The sequence below is a fragment of the Borostomias antarcticus genome (assembly GCF_949987555.1).
Source record: "Borostomias antarcticus genome assembly, chromosome: 17".
Lineage (NCBI taxonomy): Eukaryota > Metazoa > Chordata > Actinopteri > Stomiiformes > Stomiidae > Borostomias > Borostomias antarcticus.
Window position 1 is genome coordinate 94,113 of NC_140250.1, and position 15,000 is coordinate 109,112.

The window sequence follows — 15,000 nt, forward strand, 5'->3', positions numbered from 1 at the left end:
TCCCTTCTCTAAGCTCCAGTCCCTTCTGAGTTCTGTATAAGTACTGAGTAAGTACTGAATAAGTACTGAATAAGTACTGAGTAAGTACTGAGTAAGTACTGAATAAGTACTGAATAAGTACTGAATAAGTCCCCTGATCTGCAGGCAGCAGGGGCTGCACTAACCCCCTGCACATTCTCAATGGTTTCTTGTGAATCTCTACAAGTCAGCCGGACTGAACGGCCTCACATCACAAAGCACATTGTACCAGATCAGTGGGATCTATGAGCTTCAGGATGCTGAGAGGGACAGGTGTGATTGAGGGGAGAGCAGGGAGGTTCAGATGGGACGAGTTGTGTGTGAATAAGACATTTGTAGGACGAAAGAGTAGACAGAAGATTGTTAGTTAAAATACTTTGGAAGAAAAATGTGTTCTGTAGTACAGGATGTTAAAACAAGTCCACATTTTCATTTTCAAAGGACAGAATACTATTAATATGGTTCCATAGAATCTGTTTTTTGGGGGATAACAAACAGGAATTGGTACTGCATTTCAGGGTATATTATTGCTATCGTCATACCAGCTAAATCCATAATATTGTCCTTTCTTTCAACTTTATTTCAACTTTCATTTGCAAGGCACACCACTCAATGCGCTTACGATTGATTTTTCCTCACGTTTCATTTAGAAAAAATGTTTTGATTTGAAAACTAATTTTGTTGCTGATGTGATACTTGACTGTTACGTTGAAGATGAAGGTGCAATGAAGGGCCCGCCCCCCCTGATGAAGGGCCCGCCCACCTGCTCCAGGGGGCTCACCCACCCTCACCCCCCCTGCTCCAGGGGGCTCACCCCCCCTGCTCCAGGGGGCTCACCCCCCCTGCTCCAGGGGGCTCACCCACCCTGCTCCAGGGGGCTCACCCACCCTGCTCCAGGGGGCTCACCCACCCTGCTCCAGGGGGCTCACCCACCCTGCTCCACACCCACCCTGCTCCAGGGGGCTCACCCACCCTGCTCCACACCCACCCTGCTCCAGGGGGCTCACCCACCCTGCTCCAGGGGGCTCACCCACCCTGCTCCACACCCACCCTGCTCCACACCCACCCTGCTCCAGGGGGCTCACCCACCCTGCTCCACACCCACCCTGCTCCACACCCACCCTGCTCCAGGGGGCTCACCCGACACGGTGGCTGATTGAGGAAAACGTCCTTTTGTGTGTTATTTCTTGTGGAGACCTTAGTAAGAAGTTTGCTTTCTGCTCATCCTTATTCTGAAGCTCATTACCCGTCAGCCTCTCTAACCAGAATGTGTTTTCCAGACAGAGGATCTTTAGTCAGACATCTTGACTCCAAATATTTCCTTTTTCCTTTTATTGTTGTTTTGTTTTGGGTCTTGTTTTGTTACATTACCTGACCGTACTCTCGAGCTGTGGTCAGTCAGCACAATTTAACTGAAATGAAGTTGAGTTCTTCTGTGCGGAACCCTGGGACTTGCATTTTGTCAGTTGTTTATTTATTTTCCTCATGTTGTTCATGTTGTGTTGATCTGTGGTATTGAGCATGGTCATCAAGTAGGTTTTCAGTAGGAACGCTATATAGGCCTGTTCAAAAGTGTCATATTGCAAACGAAGCACATGATGATTTAATTGCCAACGCAATGTTTCTTATTATGAGTTAAAGCTTTCTTTTGTGAACCATTTCCCAATTTCTTTAAGGTGCAGTTTGGTGGCACCATTATTCAAATGTGTGGCACCCATGGCTGAAAAAAACAAAGTTATGTTGTTAACCGGATTGATTGGCAGTTCAAACCCTTTGGTACTGCAGACCTATCTGTGTGTTGGGTGGATTCAGGTCTTTGTGTGCATTTATGAATGAATGGCCATGTGCGTGTGTGCATGTTGGGTGCACCTGCATTTGTTCCAAGATTGTAGTAACTACATAGCGAGTCAAAACAATAAACCATCTGGTTTTTTTCCAGCAAACTACACAGTAGCTTTGTGTACCTTTTTCACTTTGCACACCCTGCCCCAAAAAATGTTTGATGTTCACACAATTATGCCAAGTTTGTTTTGATTTTGAAAAGAAATGAAACCAATAGCATCTATCCCGAGAAACAACAGAAAACACATTTTTATTCAGCAACCTCAATATTAAAACGAGTTTGACTGCTCTTTTCCCTCAAGGTTCAATGAAGTCGGCTTTTGCACCGGAGCCAACCGCCGTTGTCTTTGAGATCCCAAAGTCGCGTCCATACTTCCTCTCCCAAAATCCAGCCCCTGGCTGACAAGCCTTTAAGTCTTCTACGGTGCAAGACCACATGACTGTCTCAAACCAAAACTGAAGTTAAGAGCCCCCAAAGACGAGGGAAAAGATCTTATAACGTTCTGAGGCATTTTGAATGAATAGTGCAAAATAATTATCATATTTTATGTTGTGTTGTGTGACATACAAGGAATACTGAGGGTCTTCTAACGATCTGTTAACATGAGGTGAACGACTTCCAGAAGAAGTTCCGGCAGCCCGCCTTGCGCTCTCGCTGGGACAAGGCCAGCTGACGCCTCGCCACCTCCTCCCGGACCCCAGACTCATCCGCGCCGTCAGCTAGCACCTCGTTCTCCCCCACTGACCCCAGCTGGGCCATGAACTTCAGTAAGAGCGAGAGGTCCTAGAAGAAGAGAGGCAGAATTCTCAGAACGATTTAACGAACAACAAAACCATATTGTATTTTTTAGGACCACATCCATACAGCATGATTCAACTTCTCTGTTCAGAGTAGCGTGATTCAACTTCTCTGTTCAGAGAGTAGCATGATTCAACCTCTGTTCAAAGAGTAGCATGATTCAACCTCTGTTCAAAGAGTAGCATGATTCAACCTCTGTTCAAAGAGTAGCATGATTCAACCTCTGTTCAAAGAGTAGTCCACGTTACTTCAAGTTGTGAACAATCTCCTGGAACAAACACGTTCAAATCAACTGAACCGTGGTTGTATTTCATAGGTAGGCTGAAGTAGACTTAATGTTTAGTCTTCTTATAACTCATCGCTTCTTCTACACGGTCAAATACTCACAGAATGAACAGAACCACCCACATCAAATCCCATCCAGACCGGCGACCCGTCACTCACCTCGTTGCCCTGGGTTCTGCCGGGCCTTAGCGGGTCCGTCGGTGCGTCTCTGTGCGGAGCGGCGCTGTCCGCCATCAGCAGCGCCGACGAGGACAGCGCCACCAGCAGAACCAGAACCGGCAGTCTGGACCACAGCATCTCTGCCTGCAAACCTGCTCTGGCCTCTGCTATCAGCTCGGCGCAAAAATACCGATTTATACCAACACTGTCTATAAAATATGACTGTTCAACAACGATGGTGGCTCTTCCGCGTATAAAAAAAGGGGAGGGGGGCAGGTGTCTCAACTTGGAAACAGAGACAGCTCGTAAAATCCACACGTGAATATACTATACTGACTGCTGTTCAAATGATATATAACACTGGAGACTCTAATATATAGGGTTTCTTCATCCTCAAACATCCTCAGCTCTAAGTCCAACACAGCGATGTGATTGGCTGATGATGATGTGCGCAGGGGCAGGAGCAGGAGGGGGGGAAGTAGGAGGTGTCAACGGAGAGGAGCTGGATAAGGTCATGAGTCCTGGCACGGTCACAAGAACAAGACAATGTCCTGCTGCCCATCATGCACTGATGTCGGTCCTGAAGTCCTGAGTTCATACTGACAGGTGGACACAAAGTGTCCCAGTGCCTGATTGACATCAAACATATTAGCCCTAAATGTGGCATTTCAGGTCCAAACAAATACAAGTGTGTGTGTGTGTATGATGTGTTTGTGTGTGTTTGTGTGCATGGTGTGTTTATGTGTGCTGGTGTGTGAGTGTGTGTGTGTGTGTGTGTGTGTGTGTGTGTGTGTGCTAGTGTGTGTGTGTGTGTGTGTGTGTGTGTGTGTGTGGGTCAGAGGTGTTGATAGAGGACTGATGGCTAGCTCCCATCAGGGCCGATGGTGCAGTCAGTTGTGATCAGCCTCAGTTTGCGTGTGATTCAAGCACAGCATGAGATCTGGGCTACAATGAGCTGTTAATGACACGAGGTGACTCAAATGTTAATTGCACTGTCTGCCAGCTCACCGACCCCCCACTGTGTTCCTGGTCTCTCTACCCCCGTTTGTGCTCGGAAACCAACCGGCATCTGCCGCCCTAAAAGGGCAAAGATGTGAACGATTAAGACGTTAACGATTAATGTGAGACAGCTTCCGTTTACTGTAGTGGTTGTGTAAGTAGAGTGAGGGCTAGACTATACTCATTGGGCATCTCCATTGTCATGCCAAGAGGAGAGAGTGAAGTAGAGGTACAGTACAGTGAGGTAGTGCGGTAGAGTGAGGCAGAGGTACAGGGAGGTAGTTAGGTTGAGTGAGGTAGAGGTACAGTGAGGCAGTGAGGTAGAGGTACAGTGAGGAGGTAGAGTGAGATAGTGGTACAGTGAGGTAGTTAGGTAGTGACGTAGTGGTACAGTGAGGTAGAGGTACAGTGAGGTAGTGAGGTAGAGTGAGGTAGAGGTACAGTGAGGTAGAGGTACAGTGAGGTAGTGACGTAGTGGTACAATGAGTTATAGGTACAGTGAGGTAGTGAGGTAGAGTGAGGTAGTTAGGTAGTGGTGCAGTGAGGTAGAGTGAGATAGTGGTACAGTGAGGTAGTTAGGTAGAGTGAGATAGTGGTACAGTGAGGTAGTGAGGTAGAGTGAGATAGTGGTACAGTGAGGTAGTGAGGTAGAGTGAGATAGTGGTACAGTGAGGTAGTTAGGTAGAGTGAGATAGTGGTACAGTGAGGTAGTGAGGTATAGGTGCATTGAGGTAGAGTGAGATAGTGGTACAGTGAGTTAGTGAGGTAGAGTGAGATAGTGGTACAGTGAGGTAGAGTGAGATAGTGTTACAGTGAGGTAGAGTGAGATAGTGGTACAGTGAGGTAGTGAGGTAGTGAGATAGTGGTACAGTGAGGTAGTGAGGTAGTGAGATAGTGGTACAGTGAGGTAGTGAGGTAGTGAGATAGTGGTACAGTGAGGTAGTGAGGTAGTGAGATAGTGGTACAGTGAGGTAGTGAGGTAGAGTGAGATAGTGGTACAGTGAGGTAGTGAGGTATAGGTACAGTGAGGTAGTTAGGGGCCACAGTGGTTGATCTTTATAGTCATCTTTATTACGGTTTAAATCAGCTACTGTATTTCTAAATTAGTTTTGTAGATGTAAATGTGAGCATTCCTCTGAATGTATTAGGCCTACAACAAAAGAATATGGTAACTTCAAAGTAATTTAGGCCTATAATTATCAAAGAATGTCATATATTAAAGTGGGTGAGCAATTAGTCATTGTGATATTAGATGGCATCAGCGCTCACAGCGTTAGGCCTACGGAGACAGCTCTGACCTTTCCTGCTGTCGTTGTCTCTGGTCACCCCATGGCGAGGTGTGCGTTGTCTGATTTCTAATTTCATGCCACCTCTGGCTCTCATATTAACATTTTCAACGGAGACGGGATGTCACAGCCGCAGGCGTCCCATAATGCAGTAGCACGTGGTCCTCAGGAAGTGATCAGGACCACCTCCGTGCCGCCTGTCCGGATTACAGAGTATTACACATTTTTGGGCATGTTTTTTTAAATATTGTTTCCAGGTCATTTCCAGCATTTTCAGAACCAACATGCAACTGTGGTTAATGTATTATTTTTAATAATTTGTTTCCTAATCAATCTACACACAATACTCCATAATGACACAGGGAAAGTTTATTTTTGATTTTTTTCCAAATTTAAAAATAAAAAACTGACATATCACATGAGTATTCAGACCCTTAGTACTTTGTTGAGGCACCTTTGGCAGTGATTAGATGAGTGATTATTTGATTGGAGTCCACCTGTGGTAAATGCACTTGATTGGACATGGTTTGGAAAGGCACACACCTGTCTACTCTACTGTATGTAAAGTAGTAACAGCCCACAGTTGACAGTGCACGTGAGAGCCAAAAACAAGCTTAAATGGAAGAGGTTTGGAAACACCATGGCCCTTCCTAGAGCTGGCTTCCTGGGGGAGAAGGGCCTTGGTCAGGGGGTCCAAGAACCTGATGGTCACTCTGATAGAGCTCCAACGTTCCTCTGTGGAGATGGGAGAACCTTCTAGAAGGACAACCATCTCTGCAGCACTCCACCAACCAGGCCTTTACGGCAGAGTGGCCAGACAGAAGCCTCTCTTCAGTAAAAGGCTCATGACAGCCTGCTTGAGTTTGTCAAAAGGCACCTAAAGGACTCTCAGACCATGAGAAACAAGATTCTCTGGTCTGATGTTCTCAATGGAACAGCAAGAATGTCAACACTGATCTAGGACAACCTTCATATCTGTAGTCATGCTCGGTGAATGTGGTGTGGAATGTGTGCAGGTGGGTCATTGTGTCAGAGGAGACGCTGTAGAAGGAGAGTAAACCGGCCGGCCAGTCCAGATAAACTCCTACTCTGGACTGAAGTACCCAGCCAGGTATATAAGTGTGTTCAGTATGGTGCCTGACAGAGGACATATTATCAAAGCAGAACAGACACCAGGATTTGTCATTGTATCCAAGGCTGTAGGCAGTACTGTATGACTTCCGCCTGATGCTGTTATATGTCACTCCTATTATCCCAACCATATCACCCTTCAATTCCACCTCCCAGTAATGGCATCCAGTCAGACCCTCTCTACACAGCACCTGCTCCACTCGATCAAACCTCTCTGGGTGGTCAGGATACGGCTGCTTCTCTCCAGCTCTCTTCACACTCCTGTTGTCCTCAGACAGAGAGAGCAGTCTGTGTGCTGCGTTTCGGTCCAGTGTGAGATCACAGGCATCTACAGATGAGAGCAGAGAGGGTACATCAGAACCTGGATGTGTGTTGGGATGTCATGTCACCAACTTGGATTAGTTCAACTCACTCTTTCGCTGAAGCAGCAACATCCAATAGCATTGGCGTAGCACTTAGCATAGCTAAGTGGTCATTTTAGGGAGTTGGTTACGCATAATTATAAGTCGGAGGACACCGAGTTACAGACCACTCAAACAAATGTATGTGATAATAATTTCAAGAAGTACCACCCTCATCCTTGCTCATTGCATTTATTGCATTTGTATTTAGCTGTTCCCCCACTTCTACTTCAGAACTAAGTTAGGCTCTTAGATGCTTGTTTAGAAAGAGATGCACTTATGAGTTCTGATGAGTAGTAGTACACTGGACTACCAATGTTGAATGCACTTATTGTAAGTCGCTTTGGATGAAAAAAAAATCTGCTAAATGACTGTAATGTGATAACAATTACATTACATTAGTTATTTAGCAGACACCTTTCTCCAAAGAAAGGAAGAGGAAGGAAGGGAAGGAAGAGAGATCACTGACAAAGTACTCAATATAATTGCAAATAGCATCTTTCCCAGTGTTGTAGCACTGTGACTGCTAATGTCACGTGTTCTTATCGAAGGCTTTATTTACGATGACTGGGACAAAGGCTACAGTCAGTTCACTTACTCAAGACAAATAACATTTTGTAAGTTGCTTGGATAAAAGCATTTGCAAAATGTAACCATTCTCAGACCAACATGAGGAATCTGAGCTACAGCACCAGTAACCAGACTGACCAGCCCCTTGTAAACATTAAGCTATGCAATCATTTAATAACAAATATTTTCTCAGCATTTGTCATTGGCAAATGCCGAGAAATGTATTAGCGATTGATACTAACTTGAGTTTCTCCAGTCTGCAGAGTGGATCAGAGAGCAGTTGCACTCCTGAGTCTCCTGGGTGATTGAAGCTCAGGTCCAGCTCTCTCACGTGGGAGGGTTTTGACCTGAGCGCTGAAGCCAGAGCAGCACAGCCTTCCTCAGTGACTACAGAATGACAGCCTGCACAGAGAGGGCAAGATAATTAGAACTCTACTGTCCTCTGGTGGTGAAAATGAAACTGCATATGTTTTAGTAGTATGAAGCATGTCCAATGTATGTTTACAGTATGAGCAATTAAATAATATATTATCTGACAAACAAATGCAAGTCAACAATTACTTAACACAAACACATTAATTTACTTCTGGAATTATTAAAAATATTAGATTTTTCTCTCACTGGTGGATTATGTTTCTAATAACTGACCCCAGTATCTCCAGTCTACAGTTGGGACTCTTTAGTCCATCAGAGAGCAGCTTCACTCCTGAATCCTGCAGGTCGTTGTGAATCAGGTCTAGCTTTCTCAGGTGGGAGTTTGAGCTGAGAGCTGAGGCCTACTCCCCACATCTGGTCTCTGTCAGGAAACATCTTTTCAGCCTAAATAGGATAAACAAGTGCATGGCAAAATGTTGAGTAACATGTAGACAAGAGTGAGAACATAATGATATAGTCTATACAGAAAAAGTCAAAGATGTGTCTATCACTACTCGGTCTGTAGAAACAGAGGAATTTTCAATGTGATGTGATACAAGATAATAATAAATTTCATGAGGAGTGAAATGTTGTTTTCTATATCACAGTGATATATAGGGTGAAAGTAACATAGTAGGTCATGCAGACTGTACTGATCATCTTGGATCAAATTCAGTTCTCTGAAAGGCAGCACAAAGATGAAATCTATATCCTGATTGGTTTTCCCTTCTGCCCAGTCTAGGGTGAACTTTTGCACTGAGACTGTTTTTCCAATGCCAGCGATGCCCTTCATCATCAGAGTTCTGATAGGTCTGATCTGCCCAGGTCTGTGGTCTAAAGATGTCATTACAGTTGATAGAAGTAACTGATGATTCTTGGAGAGATTGAATCTGCATGATCTCATGTTCTGTATTAACCTCTCCACTCTCCCCATCACTGATGTAGAGCTCTGTGTAGATGCTGCTCAAGAGAGTCGGTTCTTCTGTAGTGCCCTCAAACATGAATCTGAACCTTTTCTTCAAACTGCCTTGAAGTTTCTCTTTCACTCTGAGTATGACTGCAAGGAGGAGTAACATAGACATAAAATATATTGATATTAAGACCATGTATTGAATTCTAGGTGAAGGACATTAACATGCAGTTTCCTCCAGTCAGTGCAGGGTGTGGTCTGGGTGTCTGTGCACTTGGGATAGTCTACTCACTGTGGAGACACAGAGAGAGAGAGAGAGAGAAAGAGGGGAAAGTGAGGGGAGGGACAGCAAGAGCAGGAGAGAAAAGGAGAAAGGGAGAGGGTCAAGCAGGATGATAAACAGTTAACATGGTTCATATTTAGAGAGATACAGAGGGGGGATAGCATGTTATCCCATAATATGCTTTCAGGTATAAGTTAAGATACTCTTGTGGATTCTCATTTATTAAAAAAAGTTTGTTGTCTTACCATGGTGTGGCACTGCTTTGTGGTGTCTGAGATGTGCCCCCTACAAACATAACATGCAGAACTGAGTAACTTGGTAGCAACATAGCATTATACAGACTCTAAACCTTAAGAACAAGATGTTCTCTTAAAAGGACTTGTTCTATTCAAGTTTTGTTTCCGATCACTAATTCAATTCCAGACACATTCCAGATAGTCTTGTGATACCAGACTTTGGAGATCTACGCCTCTGAAAACCTGGAGACATCTCCTTTGAAAATTGCTCGTTGAACAGCAAGTGGAGAATCAAAACATTGAAATCAAAATGTCACCGCCCCATTAGGAAGGACCACACTAATCTGGGGAACATGACCCCAGAAATAGACCCCAGTGAGGGATAGAGAAAGAGGGAGACTGGTGGGGGCGCTTTCTCATTATTATGAGATCTTTTTTATTATTAGATCTTTTTTTATGAATTATTTTTAGTGGTGGAAATGGGCTTCAATACTTTTCTGCTAATATGAAACGGGAATGGGGTCAGGGTGTATTTGTACGGGTGTTACCAGGGATGCCGCTAAGTCCCGCCCCATTGTAAACAAGGAAACGGAAATAGAACAGTGGCATTACTGGGAAGCTAGCCCTGGAAGCTAAAGGGCTTCATATAGTCCGTTTATAACAAAATAGAGCCTATTTGTTAATGGGTATATATACTGGATTCATTATGGGTGTAAGTGAATTGTATAACGTTACAGACAGAAGCGGGTGTTCAACGAAGTGAGTACCGGTCCGCTTCAATTCCTCAGACGGCGCGAAGTGGCTACTAGCCTCCTGTTACACTACAACAAGATTGTTATGTCCACATTTCTCCCGTTGCATTAGTTACAATTGCAAGGAGAAACGTTTGTCGAGATTAGCCTTTATTTCCAAACGAAAAACGCGTGGTAGCTAGCCATTCACCTCTCATCATGAAGCCTCAAGTGAACACCAGCTCAGGAACCCGAAAGGAAACATTCAAATCTTGTGAAAAGGGTGAAGTGTCCCTCTCTTTCCAAGATGAGCTCGCTGCCACGATACACGGCGCGTTTGAGGTAGCGTTGGAGATCGCGGTGCTCGAGGTGAGCAAGCTCGTGGGCCAGGCGCTCGGGGACGTGCGCGAGCAGATGCACGAGACCCTGCGCGAGAACACGTCCCTCAGACTCAGACTGCAAACCGCCGAGGAGCGGCTCGAGCTGCGCGGCTCTGTGGACGAGGCGGGAGACGGGAGTCTGCACGTGACAGCCAGCAAGACGTCTCTCCCACCACAGAGCCACCCCACACATATCAACAGCCACGTACTAAAGACACAACATGACAATGATGAGCCGAAGTCCTCCCTTAAAGTTACAGTGGACGAGACCATCGGGAATCTACTTGTGGATACAGAGGGGGGCGACGGACAGGAGTATTTCAGCGAAATCTGTGTGGATGGTCGAGTATGTTCTCAAGACCTTCACCCTACCTCAAGCAGAGAGTCAAGTTCTCAAAATGACACAGTCCAAGGTATGTTTATTTACTGTTTATTAGCTCTTAATCACATGTCCTAATGTTAAATACATTCCAATATCTCAATGTATTTTATAATTTTCTCCCATGTACAGATGCCAAGGAAGAGCCCTCTGGTTTGTCTATAGAAGATGAGACAATTCCTGGAACCACTGACAATTCGGGTCCAGACCCGGTGTTTGTGGATAACGGTGACCCGTCCACTCTTCAGGCCAGGGTCCAGGTCTCTGAGGTGAAGCAGGTTCGGATCAAGGAGGAAAAGAGTGAGGAGCGTAATGGTTCTGGCTTGGGTCCAAGCTGCAGTTTTGACCCGGACAGAGAAGTCAACTTTTCCTCTGATAGCCTGTCTCTGGTTCAGTCCCAAATGCTTGAGGAGTGGCGCCCGGACATGTTGGACATGGAGAACTCCGACTCGCTGGTTCCTGGTACCAGCCATGCTTTGTGTAAGTAGCTGAGATAGAGAAAAGTTGGAAACAGTCAATGACAGAATCATCCACAAGATGTCACTAGGTATCAACTACTGGCTATTAGATACTAGTACAGGGACTGACTGAAGGAAACTTGCTCTTCATCTATGCATGCATGTGACCGATATTACAGGCTGACATGTCTCTCATTCTGCCCTCAGCTCACCCTCCAGTCCCTCGGCCCGACGCTCCGGAGCTGAGGGTCCCCCTAGCTGGTGGGCATCCGGCCTTCACCCCCCAGTTCTCCAGCCTCTACCAGCCGGGCGACCCCGCCCCCGCCCCCCCGGCCCCGCCCCAGGTCTACGGGGTACAGGTCAGGACCGCCCCGCCCCCCCTGCCGCCCCCTCCCAGCGTGCACGTGTGTAAGATCTGCGGCCAGGCCTTCCAGCTGCCCAGCGAGCTGCGCCGCCACTTCAGCCAGTGTCAGCAGCGCCTGCACCAGCAGCGTTCCAAGCCGCCGCCCGGCGCCACCCCCACCGCCTCCACCGGGGGGCGCTCACGCAAGCTCCAGCTGTACCCGCCGGGCCGCAGCCCCTTCCACTGCACCGTGTGCAGCCGCGACTTCAACCGCATGGAAAACCTGAAGACCCACCTGCGCATCCACACAGGGGAGCGGCCCTACTCCTGCTCCGTCTGCGCTATGCCCTTCCGCCACTCGGGGGCGCTCACCAGACACTTCCGCATCCACACCGGGGAGAAGCCCTACGTCTGCAGCCAGTGCGGGAAAAGGTTCCGGAACTGCGGGGGGCTGAAGTTCCACCAGCGCTCTCACGGCGGGAACGGACAGTGATCGGGGACTCGAACCCACAACCAGAACTCACAAGACTAGCTTGTGTTACAGATGCCTCTTGAATCAACCTACTGTACCTGTGTGCCATCGTTTCATGAGGCCATAGCAGCGTTTCTAATAGGCCTCCTTACAGGGAACTGCAATGCCAGAATGGTCACGTAGGCTGAAACCAAGATTTCCGTTACATTTTGTAGAGATTTTATTTTATTGTAGGTCGCCGTCGAAACGGAAGTGGAATTCTAGAATGCGTTGCTCTGTGAACCTTTTGCCTTCTGTTTTTAATGCAGATATTAAACCATACTTGTACACTGATGTTTGTCTCTGCCGTGTGAAAACATGTCAAGCTTAGTTCACATCTCGCCACAGCTTGTCCTCAGCGAGCGTCTTACGCAAGGAATATCCCTGTGACCCCGCCCCATCGGCTCGCTCCCGGAGAAACGCACAGCGCGTTGGCGTGCGTGTGCGTTCTGACTGCGCATGTGTGCGCGTTGGCGTGCGTGTGCGTTCTGACTGCGCATGTGTGCGCGTTGGCGTGCGTGTGCGTTCTGACTGCGCATGTGTGCGCGTTGGCGTGCGTGTGCGTTCTGACTGCGCATGTGTGCGCGTTGGCGTGCGTGTGCGTTCTGACTGCGCATGTTTGTGTTAATTCTTACTATTGTTCGTATGTAGGCTTTAGGGGATCACACACTCAAACACACGCACGCTTAGACTGTTGGTTCTGTTTTAAAGTCTTATTCACGCCACACTAGTTGACTTCATCCCCATGTCTGTTCTATGTATGGGTTAGGATGAACCCCCTGGCCAGCCACGCTCTTACCGGACCCCGTGGATGACGAGCCTCGGTCTGGACCAGATCACACCACTGAATTAGCCCCTAGAGCTGCCATTAAAGAGAGAGTTTGCGCAAAATAAACAGCAAAAATCCTACATATTGTTTATTGTAATTATGCTGAGGAACATAATGCAGTCGTCATCGATATCATTTGAGTCAGTTTAACCAGTTTGGTTTCAAGTTGAAACTCCATGGTTTATTGCTAGGTCAAGCCCAAGATTTACTTCTATTGTTGTGAGATTCACATGGCTCTCTGGCCCCGCCCCCCTGCCCCCGCCCTGGCCACTCAACCCCTGGTCCCGGAGACTGACATGTATCCGTCATCACCTGTCCCCGCCCTCCCAACACACCAGTCATATTTAAAGCCCCTCTCCTCCCAGCGAGGGGGTCAATCCTTCACCCGATCCCTCGTCCCCAAGACCTCAGGATGGACTGGAGCGCTTACGGTAATCACAGATATTCCTCCATCTTTTCTATCTACTCTTTCTACTTTGTTTCTTTGTCACTTTATTCCATAGAAGTATTTTTTGTCAGCCTCCCTGTCGGTCCTTCCTTCAATCTGCCGTTCATCTGTCTTAGTATCATTCATCTCTCCGGTGGATGATCTGATCCAGTCACTCTCTTTGTTGTATATCACCTCCGTCGACCCAGAGATGGACCCCCTGGAGGTGCCCCCTCTCACCCCCACCAGCAAGGAGGTTCTGAGCCAGGCGGTGAGGGCCACGTTCGCAGGCTTCGCCCTGGAGAGGAGCAGCATGCACTTCCCTCACGGTGCTACTTACTCACCATTTATTTATTCCTTTGGACATGAAGAGTATCAGTATCGGGGACAGTGCTGCTCGGGCAGCTTCATGAATGTTTGCTGTACATAAGGTTTCAACTAGTCTGTCATAGACGGTCATAAGACATTTGGCTCTGGTTGAGTTTCACCCAGTTCTGTAAACCTGTTTAGCCTACAAACATGATCACTATTGTGGAGGTGAGGGGAAATGGAAAAGACTTAAGGAGAAGTATGTGAATCATGTAATTAAGATTCCTGTTCACCTCATTGGTTCAGACCCCAACCTGTGGTCCGAGTGGGAGGTGAACCGCTGGCTGGACTGGTGCCAGGCTGAGTTCGGCCTCCAGTACCTGGGCCCGGATCTGAGAGCCATGCCGGGGAGCGAGCTCTGCACCATGGACAGAGAGGCCTTCCTGGACCTGACCTCCGACTGCACGGCGGGGGAGATCCTCTGGGAGCACCTGGAGACCATGAGGAGAGGTAAACCTTCAAGCCCCGGCCAGGATACCAGAGCTGAGTGGGTTAATAACATTCCCCGGTCGTGTGCGTGTTTCTTTGTGTCGGCCATATTTGTCCTGTTTCAGAGTGTGAGTGTGATCGAGGTTCTCCGCTAGGCCTCTGCTCACTGCCCTCCAGCTGTCAGTCACAGACGAACAAGGGTGAGAACATCTGCTCTCAGACCCTCTGGTAGAATAGAACCAACATACGTGTACACAGCACAGTACAGTACAGCACAGTACAGTAGCCTACCTGCATGACCTAATACAGCCTATGTCTTTGTTCTGGATGTCCTCACATGGGTCGTCTGGACCGGTACCGGTCGGTGACTGCCTCCATGTTGATGTTCTCCTCAGACAGCTGCTCTGAGCGTGTTCAGCGCCCCGACAAACAGGACCACCAACACCGCCAGCTTCCCCACAGTCCCTCCGAGGCGTCCCACCTGCTGACCCTGGACACGGTGACGGGGAGACACCAGGACTGCTACGTCCTCAGACCGGAGGCGTCTCACAGACACCAGCCCTCTCTGCTCCGAGAGATCGGCGGGACGAGTAGGACGACGTGGTTTCCTGCTTTAGTGCTGGGGGTTCAAAACAAAAAGGACTACAACTCAAATTTCCTCGTCTCAAATCTGTTTTTGTGTGATTTCAGATTGCGATTCAGAGGTGGAGCCCTTTCATTACGAGACTGACATCACAGGCTCCCTGTCCTGGACCGGTCCAATCCAGGATTTAGACCAGGGGGTGGAGGAGTCCATAACAGAGGACCCCTT

At 47.6% G+C, this 15,000-nt stretch overlaps 4 protein-coding genes across 4 annotated transcripts in view; 3 read left to right on the top strand and 1 right to left on the bottom strand.

Moving 5' to 3' along the window:
* Positions 1-1,878, top strand: part of trip6 (thyroid hormone receptor interactor 6) — a 10,389-nt gene extending 8,511 nt beyond the window's left edge. The window contains 1 exon segment of the mRNA XM_084451526.1: positions 1-1,878. This exon segment is cut by the window's left edge and continues 481 nt beyond it. The gene's annotated coding sequence lies outside the window, so the exon portion shown is untranslated.
* Positions 1,879-2,458: 580 nt separating this feature from the next.
* sst5 (somatostatin 5) lies at positions 2,459-3,241 on the bottom strand (the record flags this gene model as incomplete). Its single annotated transcript, XM_084451527.1, has 2 exons — positions 2,459-2,644; positions 3,104-3,241. 2 exons carry the CDS (start codon positions 3,239-3,241, stop codon positions 2,459-2,461), a joined length of 324 nt encoding a protein of 107 aa, XP_084307653.1.
* Positions 3,242-10,283: 7,042 nt separating this feature from the next.
* LOC311319898 (uncharacterized protein) lies at positions 10,284-12,117 on the top strand (the record flags this gene model as incomplete). Its single annotated transcript, XM_084451528.1, has 3 exons — positions 10,284-10,857; positions 10,956-11,303; positions 11,489-12,117. 3 exons carry the CDS (start codon positions 10,284-10,286, stop codon positions 12,115-12,117), a joined length of 1,551 nt encoding a protein of 516 aa, XP_084307654.1.
* A 1,259-nt stretch (positions 12,118-13,376) lies between these two features.
* Positions 13,377-15,000, top strand: part of LOC311319899 (protein c-ets-2-B-like) — a gene marked incomplete at both ends in the record, with an annotated part of 2,340 nt that continues 716 nt past the window's right edge. Inside the window, 6 exons of the mRNA XM_084451529.1 lie at positions 13,377-13,395; positions 13,601-13,720; positions 14,007-14,210; positions 14,315-14,389; positions 14,585-14,779; positions 14,880-15,000. The exon at positions 14,880-15,000 is cut by the window's right edge and continues 101 nt beyond it. Coding sequence (XP_084307655.1) covers positions 13,377-13,395; positions 13,601-13,720; positions 14,007-14,210; positions 14,315-14,389; positions 14,585-14,779; positions 14,880-15,000 — 734 coding nt within the window. The remainder of the gene's footprint in view (positions 13,396-13,600; positions 13,721-14,006; positions 14,211-14,314; positions 14,390-14,584; positions 14,780-14,879) is intronic.